Source organism: Pongo abelii, chromosome 10 (assembly GCF_028885655.2).
Source record: "Pongo abelii isolate AG06213 chromosome 10, NHGRI_mPonAbe1-v2.0_pri, whole genome shotgun sequence".
In the NCBI taxonomy this organism is placed as follows: Eukaryota; Metazoa; Chordata; class Mammalia; order Primates; family Hominidae; genus Pongo; species Pongo abelii.
This window is the reverse complement of record NC_071995.2, coordinates 67,260,654-67,282,674: the sequence shown is the minus strand read 5'-3', so window position 1 is coordinate 67,282,674 and position 22,021 is coordinate 67,260,654. Positions and strand designations below refer to the sequence as shown.

The window sequence follows — 22,021 nt, the reverse complement described above, 5'->3', positions numbered from 1 at the left end:
CTACAGTAATTGTGTAGGTAGAACCTGTATTTACATGAAACTATAAGATACCACACTAAAATGCTGTGGCCTATCTTACACAAAAGTATCTAACACAGTATCTTGCAGAGTAGGTACTCAACATTTGTGCAAATGAAAATTTTAAAGTAATATGTTCCTAAATGGTTAGAGTATCAGTAAAGCTTAAAATGTTATGGTGGTGGTGGCTCAGTATCACGACAATTCAGTAAATAACTGAAAATTCAGAATCATAAAATCATTCTAACCTCTACTCACTATATTCTGCTAGTCATAACCTTTCAGAGCCCATTACCTCCCTTTTAAAAGTAGAACACTGGCCAGGTGTGGTGGCTCACGCCTATAATCCCAACACTTTGGGAGGCCAAGGCAGGAAGATTGCTTGAGCCCAAGAGTTTGAGACCAGCCTGGACAATATGGCAAAACCATGCCTACCAAAAATATAAAAAAGTTAGCCAGGCATGGTGGCATGCATCTGTGATCCCAGCTACTCAGGAGGCCAAGGTAGGAGGACTGCTGGAGCCTGGGGTGGGCTGCAGTGAGCCATGATCACACCACTGCGCTGCAGCCTGAGTGACAGCAAGATCTGGTCTCAAAAAAAGAAAACAAAAAAAGAATACTAACTGTCTTATAGGATAATTAAAAAACTAGTGAAGCAATAGGTCCAAAAACAATTTTTTAAAAATGTTGATGGCTGACCAGGCACAGTGGCTCACGCCTGTAATCCTAGCACTTTGGGAGGCAAAGCCAGACTGATAGCCCAGGAGTTCAAGACCAGCTTGGCCAACATGGTGAAAAGCCGTCTCTACTAAAACTACAAAAAAAAAAAAAAAAAATTGGCCAGGCGTGATGGCTCACACCTATAGTCTCAGCTACTCGGGATGCTGAGGCTCAAGAATCACTTGAACCTGGAAGGCAGAGGTTGCAGTGAGCCAAGAACGCACCACTGCACTCCAGCTTGGGTGAGAGAGCAACACTGTCTCAAAAAATAAAATGTTAATAGCAATCCCCTAAAAAACAACAGGACAGCATCGGTGATTGTGTTCTTCAGCTGGGTTGACAACCGTTAAAGTGAAAACTAATGAAGACAATTACTGCCTTCTCTGTCCCATAGCTTGATCCATCTACCCTCTCCCAGGGGATGAATGTGTAACTAGATGGACTGGCACCATAAAAATGGGAGCCTTATCTTAGATAGCAAATCCTGACAACCTCACAGATAAACACTGTTACTTCTAAACTAAGCCATGCCCACACCACAATGCCCTCAATTTCTATTTCAAAGAAAACATAAGTCACTAAATATGACATCTTAAAATTTCTACCACACACCTACAGCCCACAAACTTCTATTTTTATCTACCCTTATCTTCTCTCCTGACAGGAAGGGGTGTTTCTCTTTTATCTATTCTTTTATCAATTTAATCTGCAGCCAAGAAGCTTTTTGAAATGCTGATTATGACACTTCACACAATTCAATGATTCCACATGACTCTTGGGACAATCTTTAACGTGACCTACAAGCTCTGGAGAGCCTAGCCTTGCCAACTGCTTGAGCTCCACACATAGGCTATGTTCCTCACTCCCTGCTTCAGCCAAACTGGCATTCTTTCAGTTCCTACTAGCATGCTCCTCTTGCCAAAAGCCCTTTTTGCAAGTCTCTGCCTAGAAGGTACTTCCCTTTCCCATTCACCAAGTCATTTTTTTCCTACAGATCTCAGTATAACATTAAAGTTAAATTTTATTTTTTTAAAGTTTTTCTATAAAATGAATATAGATTTTTGAAAGGTAAAGTATATATCATTTATCTGGAACTGACAATAGTTTATCAGAACGGATGTACCACACGAAAATCCAAGAACTGTTAATGAACTATATAAATGGGAGAGAAAGACCAACAACGGCATTGGAAATCATTTCTAATAATTATTGTTTCATGGTAATGGCTCTGAAACAAAACTAGGAAGACTGGGAAAAATCTGTCCACAAATCTTTTGTAAAAAAAAGCTTCTCTCTTTCACTAAATCAGGTCTTGAACTAAGTCATATGTAGTGTGGCATCTGGCCAAAAAATATTCCTAATGATCTTCTCTTAAAGTTAAATGCCCTCACAGGGTAGGTATGAGAGTCTCAACTAATTCAACACAAATGGGGACTAATCAATGGAAACATATAACAAAGAGTAACAGGAAATCTAACAAAAACCTGAACCACAATTTTAGCAGACGCATGGAAAGGGATCCCAGTGATGGTAGTATTATTTCTCATGTTCATATTCACTTGTTTAGAACTGTTACCTTTAACATACTCTGAAGCTTGCAGGTAAGAAATCTGAGGCCTGACATTAATACCTGGCACAGAAGTATCTACTGAAATCACTGAAACTGAAGTCTGTTACTGTTTCAAAAGTACCCCATAATGTTTCCAAGCTAACTAGTAAAATACTTTTGCTACAAACATTTTTACTCGATTAAAGTCTAGTGAGGTTAATGATCCTCTAAAACTAGACAAATGCTTTCTGAATCTTCCATTTAAAAACAATGTAACAGCCCGGAAATCTGTCAGGCCTCTTAATCCTAATTTTAGCCCAATTATCAGTCGCTTTAAAGAGCACCAAAATGTCAACACACAAGAAAACCATCATCATCTAGGGGGCTGGCTTAAAGATAAAATACAGACAACAGTCCAATTTCTGCTATACTGCATATTGCCAATAAATATTAACTACTTAAAACCATACACAATGGTTACCAAATTACAAATTAAACAAAAAAGACAAACTGCAAAGTCTTATCAAAAGTCTGTTTTATTTTCAATACAAGATAAATACCATGCTTGTTACTAGTGCAGTTTAAGGCCAACAATGGCCATATATCAAACTGCCGAACAGTCACCTAAATGCTAAAGAAAGGAAAGACAAAGTAAACATTAAACACAAAATTGCAATTACAAACATTTTAATAAAATGGAATGAGCTTTTTAATAGAAGCTAATATGAAGTCTAATTCTCATGGACAGCGAAAAAAAAAAAAAAAGTCTATTAGATCAATTATCACCTTACCTTTTTGCACAGAAATCTTATTGTGAAGTCACCATAGAGTCAATAGCTAAAATTTTAAGACTTTCTTTGGCCTTCTGATATTAAACAAATTATTTACAAACTGTGATCAGTAATTCATGGATATTGGTAAAATGATACAATTTTTTTTGTTGTTGTTAAGGGCTTTCCATTAAAAATTGTAAAACAACTTTGTAAGGCTGTACAGGGCTGTAAACTACTTTGCTAATATACCATGGGATGCAGAGGAAGGAAGAATAGACCTTTTTTTTTTTAAGGCTAAAGTTATCAATATTATAGATGCATTCCTTAAAATACATTATGATTTATACCCAAAGGATCCTTTCCCATTAAATACCACCTGAGTACTACAATTTTCAAAGTAAAAAAATAAACATGAATTCACCATAGTTATTTTAAAATAATTTAACTTACAGAATGTTGAGAAGTGTTACGCAGTAACAGTGCGACAAAAAGAACACACTTTCAAAACAAAATGTTTTTGCTAAATGCAGGGTCTGTCCAATTATGAAATTAATGTAAAACATTTACACCCATGGCAGAGTTTTAGGATACTCCCACATGAAAAAAACTCTTGGTAGTATTTACTATGCAGTTACCACTTCAAGATGTGTGTGACTTCAATTAAATTCGACCTAGTATTTAAAAGACTCCATTACAATATGTTAATTAATACAGCAGGAAGTCTTTAAAGACATTAAAATCTGTCTGTATATAATCAAGTATTTATACGTCCCATACAAAAACCACAGTAGCTGCATACTCAGTGAATGCCACAACCTGAAATTCTAAAAAAAGAACATTGGTTAAGACAAACCTAAATCAATCTGAACAGTGTTGCCTGAATATTTAGAATATTCACAAAAATTCATATTGCTTCTTTCTAATGCCAAGAAAGAAGAGTATAAGAACCTCCTCCCAGAAGCCTAGACATTTTAATACATTTTCTATTTCAACTTACAATGAAACTTTAATCCTGAATCTTGATTTATCTAAATCAAAAATCTCACATTACGAACACAAGGAATGCCATATGTAAGGCCACATCTTAATAAATTTATAATTTTTGGTTGAATATTTATTGAAAAAAATCAGTCTAAGGCTTCTAAGAGTCAAGTTGCTTAAAAAAATAAAACAAATACACCAGTGTTTAAACTGAAGGTTAAAAAACGCATACACACACACACACACACACACACTGTAAGAACAGAAAAATAGAATGCTTTGCTACAAAAATCCCACTTAATATATTTTAGCACAAACATGTCTAATATACACTGGATAAGCGTGCATTTACGTACATACAACTAGGGGAAACATTTACAGAAGGCTACGGGATGCAAATGAACTTAATGAGTAATAAAAACCAGTTGTTATCTGTAAAACAGAGAGAATCTCAATACTGTATTCTCAGTCAAGAATTAGAACATAAACTTCCTCTTAAGCTGAAGCTTAAAACACAAAATTGGAGCCATTTTAGAAAATACAGAAAATGCAATGATCACTCAGGTATGAAAACCAAAATGTCGAGAGCACTCCAACAGAAAAGTCTTGTAATGCATCTCATTGTATAAAACAGTATGTATTTAGATTGGCACAGTTAAATACATAAGGGAAAGAGAAAGTCTTTACCCTTTCCACAATTTTCCTTCACTATAAAATATTATACAACATTCATTAAAACCTCCATGTTTATTTTAATAACTGACCTGAAACTAGTAAAAAATAAAGCAATATTCTCCACAGGAGAATTAAATGAAAATAGTATCTTAAGCTACAAGTTATCTGTGTATTCCAAATTGTCATTAACTGCTTAAGAACATTCTAGGTAAAAGGACCATTAAATGGGCTAAACTATGATCAAAAGCCACTGCAACTTACTCCAAACCTTATGAAAATTGACAAAAAAAAATACACATCTGCAAATTTAAACTGGAATATGCTTTCCACAACATAGTTCCTTTAACCAAAAGCAGCACTTTCAATCCAAAGTGTTGCCTGAGAAGCAGTACCATTCAGGTACTGTATCACTCATCTGTTTAACTTTACTACTGGCTGAAAGGAATGTGACTATATAGCACTAATAAATGCTATGTTTTAAAATTCAACTTGTTTGTTTTCATATCCACTACAGTTATTAACTAAGGAAAAAACAAAAAGTCTCTGAGACACTGTTTTTGGTGTCTATGCAAGGATTTATCTCTTTGGATTGTTTTTAAACATTAAAAAAAGGAAGAGTTTTCAAATAACATCAACCCATAAACAACTGAAGGGGGTATGAAGAACGAAACAAGGCTTGCAATTTTCACCTTTACTGCTATACATTCACGTGTTATCAGGTAGAGAAGGACTTTGCAAAATTACTTGGTCAAACCAAGAAGTTATTTCCTTCTGACAACACTTAAAATAACGGATTAGCAGCAAACAAATTAGTACACTCACACTGTCTGCAACAAGTCATGTAATGAGATCAGCCAAGCAAGGAGAAGAGTGATATAGAAGGAGCAATTAAAAGGTTCCACTGATAAAATATGAAAAGGTAAATAAAGGATTTAATTAGTATAAAATTTCCAGTTTCATTTCAAGTGCAGTTAGATTTTTGTGATTCCATTTTTAAACTGTTCAAAGAAAATTTTATTTTCATGGACATTTTACTTACCTTTTAACCCCTTACTATTAACTAATTTCTCTTGTAATATTTATATATCCATACTTCTTCGCATTAGGGCATTGTAGTCAAAATATTAAAAAGCCAAGAAATGACAAAACAATATACAGAAAACAGGAAAATTTTGATACAACTCTAAAATAATGTTAAAAAAGCAACCGCATTTTCAACAAAATGCTTTAAAAATCATTTCTGAAAGCGAACAGTTCTGATAAACATCAACGATCCCATGCACAGATACTTCAAACACAAAATATTTTAAAATAAAACTGGCAGTGATATGGTTAATTCAAAACAGCTAATTTTGTCAGAAGTGGTTTGATAGCAGACAAGATGAAAGTGAAGAACAGCAGTGGAAATTTCTGGAGGGTTTCTACAGTTGCATATAACATAGTATCTAGGGTATTTTAACACTTTAAGCATTGTCCTAGAATTTGGGTACTCTTTAACAACCAATGTGTATTAACAGAAGATCTCTCAAAGATAATCAGATCTTAAAAATATATTAACGTGCTCAAGAATTTTAACTCAAATTTCTGAAGTAGTGATTTCAAATTACATTCCCATAAAAACACCTAATCAAGTTGACACCCTGCCTCTGCCAATTTTGCAATCAAGAACACATGCTAGTCAGGTGCTTTTAAAGTGGGCCTATATGTAAGGCAGGTTTGAAAAAAATCTTTGATTAAGTAACTATAGCATGAATCAATACGCTGCATGAATATATATAGTATTCCTTAAACTGTGCAGACACGGTTTATCTGTAATTTCCCATTACAAATACTGGGGAATACAACCGAATGTTAATGAACATCACATCCTTCAAAAATTTATACCAATTGGAAAATATAAGGCTCTCTTTACTCACATTTACCTGCTGCAGGGCTGTATTTACACTGACTATGGCTTAAGAAATAAACCATAAGATCAACAAAAACAGCAAGTAATTGCAGCATCAAATCAGAATTGTCAAAATTTCTTCAATGTTAGCGGTTCACAATTAAGTGTTTTGGTACATCTGTGTTGTAATTAACCTGCATTACACATCAAATATGTACGGGTTTTTACTTATGTGTTAAAACCTCTGTTTTTTTGACCCCTTACACATTGACTGGATTGCTATGTCTGTCAAATTTCAATTTTTACAAGTTTACATACCATTCAGCAAAGTCACAAGCTAACTAGGTAAAAACAGCTAGAAAAGCAGAATATAGAAATATTAAATATCCATGTAATCACCTATTCTAATATCAAAATCAAGGGCAAAAGACACTTAATTACTATGTTTAATTCACTGAACGCAAGATTAGATTGAGGCATATCCAAAAACGCTATTGCAATGCTTTAAAGGACAGTAAAAATGTTGTCATAGTAACATTATCTTTAGATATTGCTGAACACAAGACTTTCCCTGAGGTGTAAACATCAAATAACTTGAACAGCTTTACACATCAGCCCCATTAAACAGTTTATTACAACACTACATCTATTGTAATCAAAGTGATGCTGTTTACAGACATTATCATATAAACATTTTTAACAAGAACAAACTACTACAAAAACAAGCATTTACTTGACTTTTTTTCCAATTGCTTGCACATTATAATGGCCAAATGTATATAACCAGTAATAAAGTTGCAAAAGCTATAACTTTTTAAATCACACAGGTTTCCTTCAAATAAAACAGTTAAGCAACATAAAAAATAAAAGTAGAGCTACTGGTTACCATTTATGCAGATTTGCTTTATTCAGATCTATTCCTGTTCATTTTATCCATGAATCCTTACAGGTTCAGTTCAATCACAAGAAGCAAACTGCTGGACAAGCGTCATTTTTCCCCCATGAAGACTGTTTTGTCTTGGAAGGTGATCCTCTTCCTTCAGCTGTAATGTGTCAAAATTTGTGATGTAGATTTTGCTATTCCCCAAAATACACAGAAAAACGCTGGCTTAACTATACATACACAAGTCGTGCATCTACTTCACTGTTATGTATTCTAACACAAAATAAGAATTAACTGAAACAGTAGCTGCCTTTGTGGTGGCGAAATGTTCCAATTTACCTGATGATTAAACTGAGACATTCTGATTTCATTCTTCTTAAATATTATTGCCTTATAAATTTAATGACTGAAGCAGTAATGAAAATATAGCAGCTACTGTTTCTGTGATGATGGAAACATTCATAAGTCATTTTCTAAAATATGCAAACTACAAAAATAAATGGAAAATGCTTGGATGATTTTAATGTAAATATTTTTCATTCACCCACATATCAAGTCTATAAACTCATTTAACAATTAAATGCTGAACTAAATATAAAATGCAAAATTATTTTACAAATTAATTTATTTAACAGCATACAGGAACTTCTGCAAGTATTATAAATCAAATGGTGTTCCATGTTACAAAATTTATAAATAAGATTTATAAATAGAGTATGGACATTTAAATTAATGACATCCACATACAAATCTTTAGACGTAATACAAATTTAAAACATTTACTTTACTTTTACTCTATTCCACCTATATAGAAATACCTAACGTAGTATTATAAACTAACCAAAACAAGCTAAGTGGGAATCTACAATGATAAAGTTCATTTAAAACTCACATAAAAGAAAAAAAATAGAATAAAGTTGATAAACTAAAATTTAAGGAATACATATATATGCAAACTTCAGGTAGAGGTTCACAAGAAACATTCAATTAACTTGGATATAAGTAACCACTGAAACACTAGGTAATGAAAGTATAAATGACAAGAAACCACTTCAATAATAAAGTGATTTAAGAGTCAAGAGGGCAGAAGGTTTTTAAAAACTTTTTTTTCAGTCTGAACATGTTCATAGGGCACAGTTTAGTGATATTTTGAAATAAAAATAACTGAAAAATACTTTTTGCTCTACAATTAAGAGTTACTTCTGCCACTGCTATAAATTTTTCTATTATGTCCTTTCCTAGGCTGTATCTTAAGAGGATCAGTACATATATGCATTCACACTGCCTAGCAGTAATAACTTAAAATTTTAAAACTGCAAAAGAAAAAAAAAATACAATCCATATCTTTCAGATAACTTCAGCCATTACTATTGTTATCTTTTATTGCATCTTCATCTTATGTTGATGAAGCTATTTAGTGAAACTATTTAATGGGAAAAAATCTAAAATGGCAGCTTTCAAATGTTTTATTTTTATTATCTGCACTACACTATTAAAAAACTGGTTTATGTATTAGAGAGAGACAAGGCATATGTTCTAATCTGAAATATTAATTACTGGGAAATTAATAAATCTAACTGCAAAAGAATGCTATCTCCCTAAATTTTCTGTTGTGCTGGAAGGGATAAAAAGTCATTAAGAGGGAAAAACTATTTAAAGTCATAGCAAAACAAAAATATTCAACTCTTCCATAAAACATATCACATACACTGCATCTTTGTATCATTATCACTCCAGTGGAGAATTATACTATTTTTATATAGAGAATCCTGTTTGTAAAATTGCAACACACATCTTTTCCCAGGACTAATGCACTCTTTTGTTTGATTATACTTTATAGATAGATCTTTTCTATTAATAAATCTAATTTTCACCATACAGACATAAAATATGGGGGATAGTCTAGCAGTTTTTATTTCTATTTCTAAACACTTTACATTTTATGCACTTGGAAATACAAATTTTACAGTCTTAAACGAAAGTGAATTTGAAGGCAATACAACCCATTTCCAATAATCCAATTCCATATTATACTCTCAAATGTCTAAGTAGGCAACTACATCAACAAAGATATCAAAAAGAAGCTTAAAAGTGACAAATACATTCAACGTCCATGTTTTCAATGTATCATTTGGTAAAATCTGTAATGTCAAAGCCACACAATTACTTGCTTTAGCTATTAATTATAAAAGAAAGGCCTAAGTAAACAGATGTTAAAACAACTAAGATGATAAATGGAATCTACACCTTTTTAATAAAGTCTGTAAACTAAAGTGAGCACTAAGTAAAATTTCAACACGCATAGAAGTACTTGTATTTTAAGATAATATATCAAGCCGTTATTAACAACTCAAATTATAACTGTTTCTGTTAGAAATTTATCTATGCACATTTGTTAGAATTAGTATTTTAAATTCATGGTAAATTCATCTTTTAAGATTTAAATAAATACTTGATAGGGCACTTTTATAGATTTTCACATTAATATACTGAATTAAAAGGATTCTCATAATTTTAGAGATGCACTACTAACTCAACGAAATAAAATTCACTTTTCTCTATCTGAAAATTTCTCCTTAATAAGAGGAATGGAAATGAGGTGGGCAAGAGAAATAATTATCTACATATGAGTTAACTCTAAAATCAAAATTCCTTCTTGTGTTGACTAGAACATATTACATAAAAACAATTCTAGTTATTGTAGATATTTACAAGAAGTTCTTGCTACCAAAACATTTCATATTTTCATCTCTGTACCTCTGTACATAGTACTTACCTCATTTTAACTAAAGTATTTTATTACTCTATAAAACACATACATAATTGCTCTTACAACCCAGTAAAATAGAAATAAACTTATCACATTCAAAGAAAAATGAGGTTTGTTCCCAAAGATTTACAAAATGAGCATCTCAAAATAACCTGTTATTTATAATTCATGGAGAGTTAAAACATGCTACCATAAAATAAAAATTCATAAAATTTGGATAGTGTAAATGGCACCCTTACCCCTTTCTGGTTATTAGATTTCTTTAAACAACGTTAACTAAATATTCATTCAAGACAGAATTTATTCAAAACAATCTATTTTACAAACTAAAACAATGGTAGTAAATTTAACACTGAGATGACGGTGAGAGAGCAAGATGACTCACACTGGCATTGAATTTTTTTTTCAACAGGGAACATTAATCATTTGTAAACAAAACTATATTCTTAAACCACAGTGAGCAAAACACACTATACATCCATTCAAGGGATCACTTCCTACTCCCTCTTGTAACTTCAATTAAGTCAGCTGTGTAGTGAGACAGGTTTTGTGAATACTCAAAGTAAGAAAAATCAGAGCTAAAGCAATGAAAGCTAGCATACATATCCAGATGAAGCAGAGCAGTTAGGATACATGGGAAAACATAAGGAAACAGGGCTGGGAGCTATAAGGCAGACCTCACATAATCTAAGAGCTGCAGAAACAATTTTAAAATCTTATTATAACCAGTATCATTCACCAGGTAATTAAGAGAATTTAATTTTCACATAAGCCTCAAAGCAACACTAAGAAGAAAATGAAACATCTTTAACACGTAAGAATTTTTTTTATTCTTTTGGCTTTTTTTTTTTTCAAATTAACACAAAGCTAGTAAGCTGAATACATAATGCAAAGCATCCTAAATCTTGGGCAATAACAAAATCTAAGATCCTAAGATCACCATATTTAAGGTAGGAAAAAAGTAATCAGACAAGATTGGGCGCGGCGGCTCACGCCTGTAACCAATCCCAGCACTTTGGGAGGCAGAGGTGGGTGGATCACCTGAGGTCGGGAGTTCGAGACCAGCCTGACCAACATGGAGAAACCCCATCTCTACTAAAACTACAAAATTAGCCGGGCGTGGTGGCACATGCCTGTAATCCTAGCTACTCCGGAGGCTAAGGCAGGAGAATTGCTTGAACCCAGGAGGTGAAGGTTGTGGTGAGCTGAGATTGTGCCACTGCACTCTAGACTGGGCAACAAGAGCGAGACTCCGTCTCAAAAAAAAAAAAAAGTAATCAGATAGCAAAGGCAAGTTATTTAATCCAGACCCCATACCCAATGCTTAAAAATTGTCATGGATAATTATTTGAGAATTGTAAAACCTCATAAAATAGGGAAAGGAAAAGCCTGAATAAAGAGTATTTTTAAAAAACATAATTTGGTTTCAGTAAACAAAGAAAAGCTGAATTGTTAACACAAATTTGCTGAGTAGGGATGTTCCAAAGAAGTAACAAGAGGAATGCAACCTTTTAAGTAACTCAAATATGAAACTAAAATTATTTCAGTAAAAATTGTACAATCTTAAAGCACTGAACTACTTTTATTTTGCTCAGAGTGGTCTGAGAATAGAGGTAGAAATTACAGAATATGAAGCACAATGTATTTACATACTGAAATTTACAATATTGGTATTTTCTCATTAAAATATTATCTATTTGAACTTAGATATTAAATACTTTTAGAAAAACCAATACATTTTAAAATGAGAGAATGCAATTAACATTACCAACAGTTCAAACACAAAAAAAAATTAAGATGGGACAGACATTAACAGCTTGCCAAGATCATTATGTTTCCAGTTAAAAAATTAAGAACTTGCCCTTTTAGCCATTCATCATCACTTTAATAGATTACATTAGTATTTTATTTGTATACAGCCTTACTAGTGACATTCACTTTAGCTTTCAAATCACTCATTCCATTTAGTCCATTTAAGATTTACATGAAAGCTCAAAAGGACTCATATTTTAAAACTTCTAAAAAGGTCAACAGACCTTATTATGATGGTGATGAAATTTGCAGATAGCTTTTGTTTTAAAAAGTTTTACTTGAATATATTTAATCCCAGTCCCCACCCCTTTATTCAAGTCTACATCCACAATACTGTTTGATATAGCAAACGTACAATAATCCAGGATAACAGAATTTTTTGCACTAGAAATGCTTATGTAAAATTTTACTTGGATGAAGGCACATACAGTATTACAACTCAATTCTGATTAATGTACAAACAAAACATGGAAATTCTGGTATGGTACATCAGTGATTAAGAAAAATGTCAACAATCGTTTGCACATTAGGAATTTGTAGTTAATGTCTGAATGTAATGAAACTCAAGTCATGATATATTTAGGTGTACCCATTACTAGAATGTAATGTTAGCTAACTCAAATAAGATTAACAATGGACTTTGTTTACTTGGTTGACTATGCTAGTTTTACTAAAACCAGTGAGGAAATTGTAATTAGTTAACTTTGGGCTTAAATTGGTTTAGAGGCCCCTTGATGGGCACATCTAATTTTGGAGACGAATTCAAGTTTCATTATCATGCCTTTACTAACAAGAAGCTTGCTGATAACTTATAAAGTCTAAAAAAATAGGTAACTTACAGAACCTGTACCTTTCTATAATGGAAATGACTGACACAGATAAGCATTTCAACTAATAACCCAGTCACAATCCACTTTAAGCAACTGATGGATATTAAGAATTTTTTCATTAAGATGGGATCAGATGTATTTAACTCGGGGGAAAAAAGTGCTACATCTTTAAAATTTAGTGTTTAGATTTACATAATACAACATTCAATTTTTACATTCAAAAACAATATCAATTTCCATAAGCTTATACTTTTAAAAAAGTATAAGATTTTTTTGCCTCATATTAAAAGAATGTTTTGAGATTTATATTAAATTTTGTAATACATGGAAAACTACAAATTAAAGTTTTGATATTCAATCTGCATATTCAAAATGCAAAGTATCAAAACCAGCCTTTAACTTAAAAAGCCCTTAAAATTGTAAATAGTGTAGGAGCTTATATCTGTGTTCCATAAAAATAGCATGCTTATTTTCTAGGCATTTAAGGACCTCATTTGCGTATCTGTTATGGTTAAAGAAATTGCTATTCTGTCACAGAATTACATACACTTGATAAAACCTTTAATTTTGCCCATAACAATTTAAATACTAACAATTACCATGACTGAATTTTCAGTAAGTTTCCCATGATTACTGAAAATAATCACATAAAGAGTATTTACCTATGAGGGGTTTGTTTAGCCTTGATTTAATTTGAATATGCCAACCAACATATAAAGAAAATATATTTTAATTTACAGAATAACCTATGTCACATGCATAAGCCTTACAGTGCCCTCCCCCAGCTCTTCACATGAATAAATGCTATTAACAAATATAAAAAATAAAATTACATGTGAAAATGAAGCATAAACAGACAACTCTTCCCACTTTATGAAAAATGTACACAAGAAATAGTTTTAAAATACAGAAAAAAAGACAATGATTATGATTTATGAATGAAACATCAAAGAAAATTATTTCAAGTTATTCTAAACTTGGGTATATGGCTTGACACAATTTAAAATTTTTAGATATAAATCAGTGCACCCTGAACCCATTTTAACTGATTAACTTTTACATCTTCTTTGCAAATTAAAGGATACTGTTTCTTTTAAAAACAAAAAGCAGATGTCAGGATAGTGTTTCTTCTAAAAAAAAAAATTATTATTTTTTTTTTTTTAAGGAAAAGTCTCTTCGAATGTTGAGAAAACACCCTCCTGTATTATAAACTATTATTGTGTTAGATTTTCTCATAAATTTTTAGGGACAAATAAAACTAGTTCAAGAATAGTAACTTTCCATTTATTTTTAAAAATCCAAACACATAATATATATGTGAAATAACTCCCTGTGTTTTGTATTTTAAATTGCACACAACCTACGTATGTGATACAAGAATCCCAATTTTTAGATTTTAGAAGTACACAATGAGTCCTCTTGATTATTTCCTTGCTTTGTTAAGACCATTAACTATTAGAAACCTAAAAGTGATAACTCAGCAATAAAATATTCATAAGATAAAGGGTCAAAATTTTTACCTGTCATTACTTACCTATAATTTGTTTCACATGTTTCCAGAAGATTAAATTCACAAGTAGCTGGACCATTTAAAATGTAGGTATATACTGTATAAACAGTAGCCTTGGAGTTATAGTTACTGTTAAGAATACACACACATTTAACAGGAAGAAGGAATACCCACCTTCTAACGATGACGATATTCGCGCTCTCGGTCACGTTCTCGGTCACGGTCTCGGTCACGATCCCGGTGCCTCTCTCGTTCTCTGCTTCTCTCTCTATAATAATCGTCATGACGGTCTCTACTACGGGATTTATGACGTCGACTCTTTTCTCGTGATCTACTATGGTCCCTCTCTCTTGATCGTTCACGTCTTCTAAAAGAAATTACTGGATTAATGCTCTCCATAATTAGATAGCTTAAAAATATTCAATTTTTTGATGTCTAAAAAAACTAAGGCAGCAAAAATTCTTTGTAAATCTGGTTTAAACTTACTATCCTGAGCTGCCAATAACAACTTACCAACTCACCAGTAAGCATGAACCAGAAATTTCATTATTAAAAACATTACCAAAAAAATCAGCAACCAGACACATCACAGAAATGAATCACATCATCTATTTAAACTAGTAGCCTAAAACAGATGTGTAGTATTTACTGAATGCACAAATAGAAAGGTAAAGGGAAAATTTCAAAGCACTCGTGTTTCAAGCTAAAAAACATCTACAATATGGTTTTTTTAGATATAAAAGTCATGAAATCACAACACACGATGGGGCTTAAATACATGAATATGACAACCTACTAACATATGGTTCATGAGCAGCATCCAACACAAAGAAACTTTCTAATACGCATGTTATATTCAGGAGAGGAGAAGAGGCATGGGAGAGGGCTAACAATTATGACCAGTAGCAAGAATTGATATAGTATTCACGTTGTATTTAATAAGTAGAAACGTTTCATGAACTGCCATTTTTTAAAAACAAATAATTTAACCAAAGCTTATTGCCCAAAAGACTTCTATAAATTCTGCTAAATTCACAGTAAGGAAATAATAACTGTCTACGAAATAATATTTATGTCTTGTATTTCTGCACCAGACAGCTAAGCTTAGCAAACATTAGGTGCTAAAATCCTTGATCAAGGCCTAAGTTATTGCTTTGTTTTTTCAAGATAGGGTCTCTCTCTCTCTGTCCCCCAGGCTGGAGCGCAGGGACATGATCACAGTTCATTTCATCCTCGACCTCTGAGGCTCAAGCAACCCTCCCACCACAGCCTCCCAAGTAGCTGGGACTATAGGCATGTACCACCACCAGGCCCAGATATTTTTTAAAATTTTTTGTAGAAAAACTCCCTATGTTGCCAAGGCTGGTCTCAAACTTCTGGGGCTCACGTGATACTCCTGCCTTGGTCTCCCAAAGTGTTGGGATTAAAAAATTATTACTTTGGACTTCAAAACTTAAAAAGATGATACAAGATAACTGTATCTATGACATATTTGTTCAGACACAAAGATTCTTACACTGGGTCAAAAGGTAATAATTACAAAACTGGGGACCATGTCAAAGGCAAGCTTTTTTCTCTTAAAGACTACTACCAGATAGAGTACACGAAAGACATATCTAAGAATACCAAGTGAAGATTAAAGGTCTGCCTTTCAAAAATATATACAATTTCAAAGTTAGCAGCAATGCTAAAAAGAAAAAAAAAGGAACTACCTAAAAGACCATTCATTCATTCAGTCACTCCCTCATTCGAGAAATTTTTATTCAGCACTCATTCTGTACCAGACACTCTGTAGGCATTAGAAATATTACAACGAGCATGGCTGAGCACAGTGGCTTATGCCTATCATCCCAACACTTTGGGAGGCCAAGCTGAGAGGATCACTTGAGTCCAGGAGTTCAGGACCAGCCTGGGTAACTTAACAAGACCCATCTCTTAAAAGAAAAGAAATACAGTGAGCAGGATAGATAAATCCCCTACCATCATTCAACATGTGTTCTAATGAGGAAAAATATGCCTTGATAACAAGTAAGAATTGGTTATTAAGTACTATGGAAGAAATAAAAAAAACAATATGGCAGACTAACTTGGGAGAAGCCCCATCCTAAGAAGTTAGAATGAGACGTGAAGAATAAGGAGCCAGCTATGTGAAGAGACAGGGAAAACTGCTCCCAGCAGAAGGAATATAAAGTGAGGTGGTCAAACATTTGATGTATCTAAAGAAAAGGAGAAATATGGAGAAATACTCACTGGAGAACAGTAAGGGGAGAGGTACAAAATGAGGCTAAAAAGATAGGCAGGGGCTTTATCACACAGTCCCTCAATCTTTACAGTCTTGCTTTAAGACTGAGTAGGAGCCTTTAAAGGGTTTTAAGCAAGGAACTAACATTTAGGGTTAACAAAAAAACACCAAAACTCCAGCTGCTAAATAATCAGTTAAGTAAAAGCAAAGTCCTCTTTTTAAAGTCTCACAGTATTTTTTCCATTTGTAAACTAACAGTTTTTTTAAATGGAAATGAGACAGGAAAGTTTTACCTTGATCCAGAACCATAAGACTTGGACTCAATTCCATGAAGGCAATCTTGCAAAGAACTAATAAGAACTTTGCAACGATCATCAGCGGATACTTTGGATTGTTTAATTAAAGAAATTGCAGTTACCAATGTCTCAATAGCACTCCCATAATCACCTGTGAGGGAAAGGAAAGGGTTTGAAGTCAAACAAGTTTTGTTTTCAAAACACCATCAAACCACTTGGGATAAGAGTGATAAGGCATTTTACAAAAGTACTGTGCTATAAAATAACTATGCAAGACAATGTCTTCTTTCAGTGTTTCACCATTTGCAAAAGCCTTTCACGCTCATGATATTAACTCAACTTATTACAAGTGTGTGAAGCACATTATCATTTTGCAAATATAAGAATAAATAAGGTGTCATAAGGCTCCTGAACCATTAAATGTCAAGGGTAAGACTTAAATCTATACCAAATAACTTAAAATTTGGATTTTCCCCACTACACTGTGACACACAGCTTTTTTCAATGCTTTTTAAATAAATCGCAGGTAATGATTTGGGAATATAAAAAGAACTACTACATGTAAATGACCTATCTTCTAGATTGTACTTACATTTTTAGGTCATTCCTAATAACATAAATAAGAAATATTAATACAAGAAATATACAAACCAGCACTGGCATCAGACACAGCTCTCGAAATAGCACTGCTTGAGATTGCCCTATTTCTATTCATGATTTCTTCAAATTCAGCTTCACTCAATGGCGTTCTTGCAGTATCCATTTCCCTGTAAAACAAAAACATAAACCTTAACTCATACTCAACAGATTTCCTCAGTTAGTCACAACAGTGTATAGCAATTCATACTAGCTGCTTCTGACATGTGCTTTAGAGATAGTAGTTACTTTTCCATATTGAAGCATGCTACTTTTCCTACAAAGAGAACACGTCTAAAAATTCTCCTATACCAGTATCTTTCAGCTAAAACAGAGTAGCAGCTTAAACACCTCATCTTCTTGGAAAGCAGAAATAACATATTTATATACCTACAATCTAATATTTACAGTCATTGTTCCTATCTTTTATCATCAAGTACTTTCACAGATACACACTAACTTACCTTCCAGGGGGGCCATAGTCACCCCTATCATATGGTGGAGGTCGCCCATATGGATCTGTTGGTGGTGGACCTCGGCTATCTGATGTAGGCATGCCGCTGTTAGTTGGTGGAGGAAAGAAAGCTGGGTTCACATGCGGAGCTGGCGGTGGGGCACCTGGAGGTGGTCCAGGAAGATGCGGAGGAGGAGCTAGTGTAAGGGGTGGCCCAAGTGGACCGGGTGGACGAGGTGGAAAAGGGCCTGGAGGTGGAGGCGGTCCCTGTTGTGGAGGTGGTGGGCCAGGAGGGGGGCCGTAGCCTGGAACTGGAGGTGGAGGGCCAGGAGGAAGTGGACCCAATGGAGGCTGCCCAAAAGGTTGTCCAGGAAAAAGAACTGGTGGTGGAGGGCGATCTCCTCGATTAGGAGGCCCAGCTAGAGGAGGAGGCAGAACCTGACCAGGAGGTGGAGGACCTGGTGGACCAGGTGGGCCTGGAGGACCTAAGGGTGGACGTGGTGGAGTCTGTCCAGCTAAAAAACAAAGGAGAAAGAAAAAAAAAAAACACTTCACTAATAAGATATTTTAACTTTTACATGCCAAGATTATACTTTAAACGCATAAAGCATACACCAAGTCTTTGTCTTTAAATAAAACCCGTATGGTAAATGTTACACTACCAACTACAATGAAGTATATCCTTACAAATTTAACTAGCTCAATTTATGCTTAAGAAAAATTATTGAAACGAAAACTTTAATAAAAAAAATTACAATGCCTAGAGATATTTTCCATCTTTCCGTGTACACACACTTCTTACAGTGAAATCACCCACCTTATATTCTACTCTGATGCCAAGCTAGAAAGTGAAACAAGGAAAAATGATCTTGAAAGGATTTTTTTAAGAGGTAAGAAAGTAAGACGGATGTAAATATTCTATATATAAGTCAAGCAAGTTTGGAGAAAAATAAAGACCTTTTAGGCCAAAAATGGGTATTTCCTCTATGCTGTGCCCCATATGCCATGGAATCCTAGTTTCCAGGAACAAAGGCCGAGTTCCTTTAACAAGATGCTTGATCAAATTTCCTGGATTCCAAAAATAGCATAACAAGGAGAGTAAGTCACATTAATAATGCATTACTTGAAAAAGAGAGAAAAGGAAAAGAGGTATTAGGTAGACATGTTTTATCCATGGTAATTTAAGAAAAGTTTTACCTGGAAAAGGTGGGGGTGGCCCTCCTGGTCCTGTTGGCCCAGGAAATCTGTCCCCACCAGGAACAGCCCCTGGAAAACGGCCCCGTCCTCTACCACCTTGTGGAAATGCTGCACGGGAACTGCCTCCTGGAGGACCAGCTTTACCTTCCCCAGACATTTGTCCTGATTGTGTAGCTGCAAATATCCAAATACTCATAAATAGCACTTATTAAAAATAGTTTTCTGAAATGCAACCACTATTATTAAAAACAACTCTATTTCTAATATATTAACTTGCAAATGCCTTGTGCCTATGCAAATTACATGAGAAAGTATGGTTTAGGAAAACATTCACATCTATTTGGATACTTTTAAAGACTCAAAATATCCAGGTTTAAATATATTTTCCATAGGTAATCGTGAGTTACTTTCAAAATACCAGCACTCTGCAGCAGCCAAGACTGAAATTCTTCAATAGGTATCTTAATTTCAGTATTACATCATTTAAATTTTGTAACATACTTCTTCAGTTAAGTCTTAAGTGCTAAAACATTAAAAGAAAAGGAACCACTTGAATTTCTGTTAATTACATAATCATCCATCTCATCTCTTAAATGATAACGTACTTCAATGTATAATGACAAATCTTTTCTATATTCAGTTTACCAAGTGGTGAAAGGTCTTGTTGCCAAGCAGAAAAATCAATGAACATTTTCTGGTAATCAGTGATCTCTCCCCCACCATAATACACATCCACATAGCTTTCCTTTAATCTAAGAATTAGAATGTAGTTTCTTTCTGTATCTAAGATGGAAACAATAGGACAAGAATGGTAGGGCTATAGAACTTGCATGTTGTTGTATAGTATTGGGTCTGTTACATCTGGAGAAAAATGGAACAGGAGTAGGTTTCTAGTACACAGGCCCACAGTCATAACCAGTGATTAAATCTAATTCAAAGCATGGACTTTGTGAAATGGAGTTTCTAGTGAGCTAGTATTAAGATGACTTCTCTAGTATAACACCTAACAAATGCACTGGTTAAAATGTACATATTTTAATAAAAGCCTCTGAGGATTGCTTACTTTTCCTGGACTGCATTTCAAATTGACTCAGGAATTGTTTATTGCATGGAGTTACAACAGGATTCTGACCATGAAGTTCTCTTTTAGGCAACAGATCCATTAACTTTTTTGAAGATGCTTCAGATCCAACACCAACAAGGGCAAACCTAAAAAGTGTTTAAGGGGTGAGGATACAAAGTAAAAAGAGATCAATATTACTGTTATTCTTCTGTAAAAAGGTCTTAATCTGCTTTTATCTAAAACAACAGCTGGGCACAGTGGCTCATGCCTGTAATCCCAGCTGCTTAGAAGGCTGAGGCAAGAGGACTGCTTGAGCCCAGGAGTTTGAGGCTACAGTAAGCTATAATCACACTACTGCACTCCAGCCTGGGCAAGAGTGAGATCCTGTCTCTAAAAATAAATAAAAACATTTTCATCACCCCAAAAATAAACTCCATATCCACTGGCCATCGCTCCCATTTCTTCCCATCCCTGTACCCTATGGAACCACTAAACCTAATTTCTGTCTCTGGACTGGCCTATCCTGGACATTTCATCTAAATGGAATCATACAATAGGAGGTCCCTTATGACCAGCTTTCTTTAACTAGCATGTTTTCAAGGTTCATCCACTGTTACAGCATGCATCACCACTTATTTTTATGGGTGAATAATTTTCCATTATAAATATATAACATTAAAAGAAATGTATCCATCAGTTCATGGACATTTGGGTTGCTTCCACTTTTTGCTACAATAAAAAGATGTACAATATCATTAAGTATTGGGGAAGTGCAAATCAAAACCACAAGATACCACCCCATACCCACTAGGGTGGCTATAATAAAAAAGACAAGTATTAAAGATGTGGAGAGGCCGAGGCAGGCGGATCATGAGGTCAGGAGTTCAAGACCAGCCTGACCAAAATGGTGAAACCCCGTCTCTACTAAAAATTCAAAAATTAGCCGGGCGTGGTGGTGTGCGCCTGTAGTCCATGCTGGGAGGCTGAGACAGGAGAATCATTTGAACCTGGGAGGCAGAAGCTGCAATGAGCCAAGATCCCGCCACTGCACTCCAGCCTGGGTGACAGAGTGAGACTCTGTCTCAATAAATAAATAAATAAATAAATAAATAAAGATGTGGAGAAACTGGAACTATTGCACATTGCTGATGACCATGTATTAATAAAATGGCGCAATGGCTCTGGCAAATAATCTGGTAATTCCTCAAACATTTAAACATAGAGTTACTATATAACCCAGTAATTCCATTCCTAGGTACACATCCAACAGAACTGAAAATACACGTTCACACAATATGGGTACACAAATATTCACAGAGGCATTTTCCTTAATAGCCAAAAGTGGAAATAACCTAGACGTCCATCAACTGATAGATTAAAAGAAAAAAGTGCTATATCCATGTAGTGGAATATTATTCAGCCATAAAAAGAAATGCTGATGCATGCTTCAACATGGATGAACCTTAAAATCATTATGCTAAGGAAAAAAGCCAGTCACATAGGACTACGTATTTTATGATTCCATTTAGATGAAATGTCCAGAACAGGCATATTCAGAGCACGTTAGCGGTTGCCAGCAGATAGGAAGAGAGGAAATGGGAGTGACTGCTAACCGGGTACAAGATTTCTCCTTGGAGTGATGAAACGTTCTGGAATGAGACAGTGGTAATGGTTGCTAAACTTCATAAATATAATAAATATCACTGAATTGTACATTTAAAAGC

The 22,021-nt window shown here is 34.2% G+C and overlaps 1 protein-coding gene across 4 annotated transcripts in view; it reads right to left on the bottom strand.

The window, feature by feature from the left end:
- Positions 1 to 7,219: 7,219 nt before the first annotated feature.
- The window catches only part of CPSF6 (cleavage and polyadenylation specific factor 6), a 30,183-nt gene continuing 15,381 nt past the window's right edge, over positions 7,220 to 22,021 (bottom strand). The window contains exons 4-11 of one of the 4 annotated variants that reach the window (XM_009248016.4): positions 20,298 to 20,443; positions 19,235 to 19,408; positions 18,995 to 19,105; positions 18,048 to 18,552; positions 17,599 to 17,714; positions 16,945 to 17,098; positions 14,584 to 14,773; positions 7,220 to 7,647 (exon numbers count right to left, since the gene is read on the bottom strand). In XM_009248016.4, the coding sequence (XP_009246291.1) occupies positions 14,587 to 14,773; positions 16,945 to 17,098; positions 17,599 to 17,714; positions 18,048 to 18,552; positions 18,995 to 19,105; positions 19,235 to 19,408; positions 20,298 to 20,443 (1,393 nt within the window). In that variant the 3' untranslated portion in view covers positions 7,220 to 7,647; positions 14,584 to 14,586. 4 annotated transcript variants of the gene reach the window in all.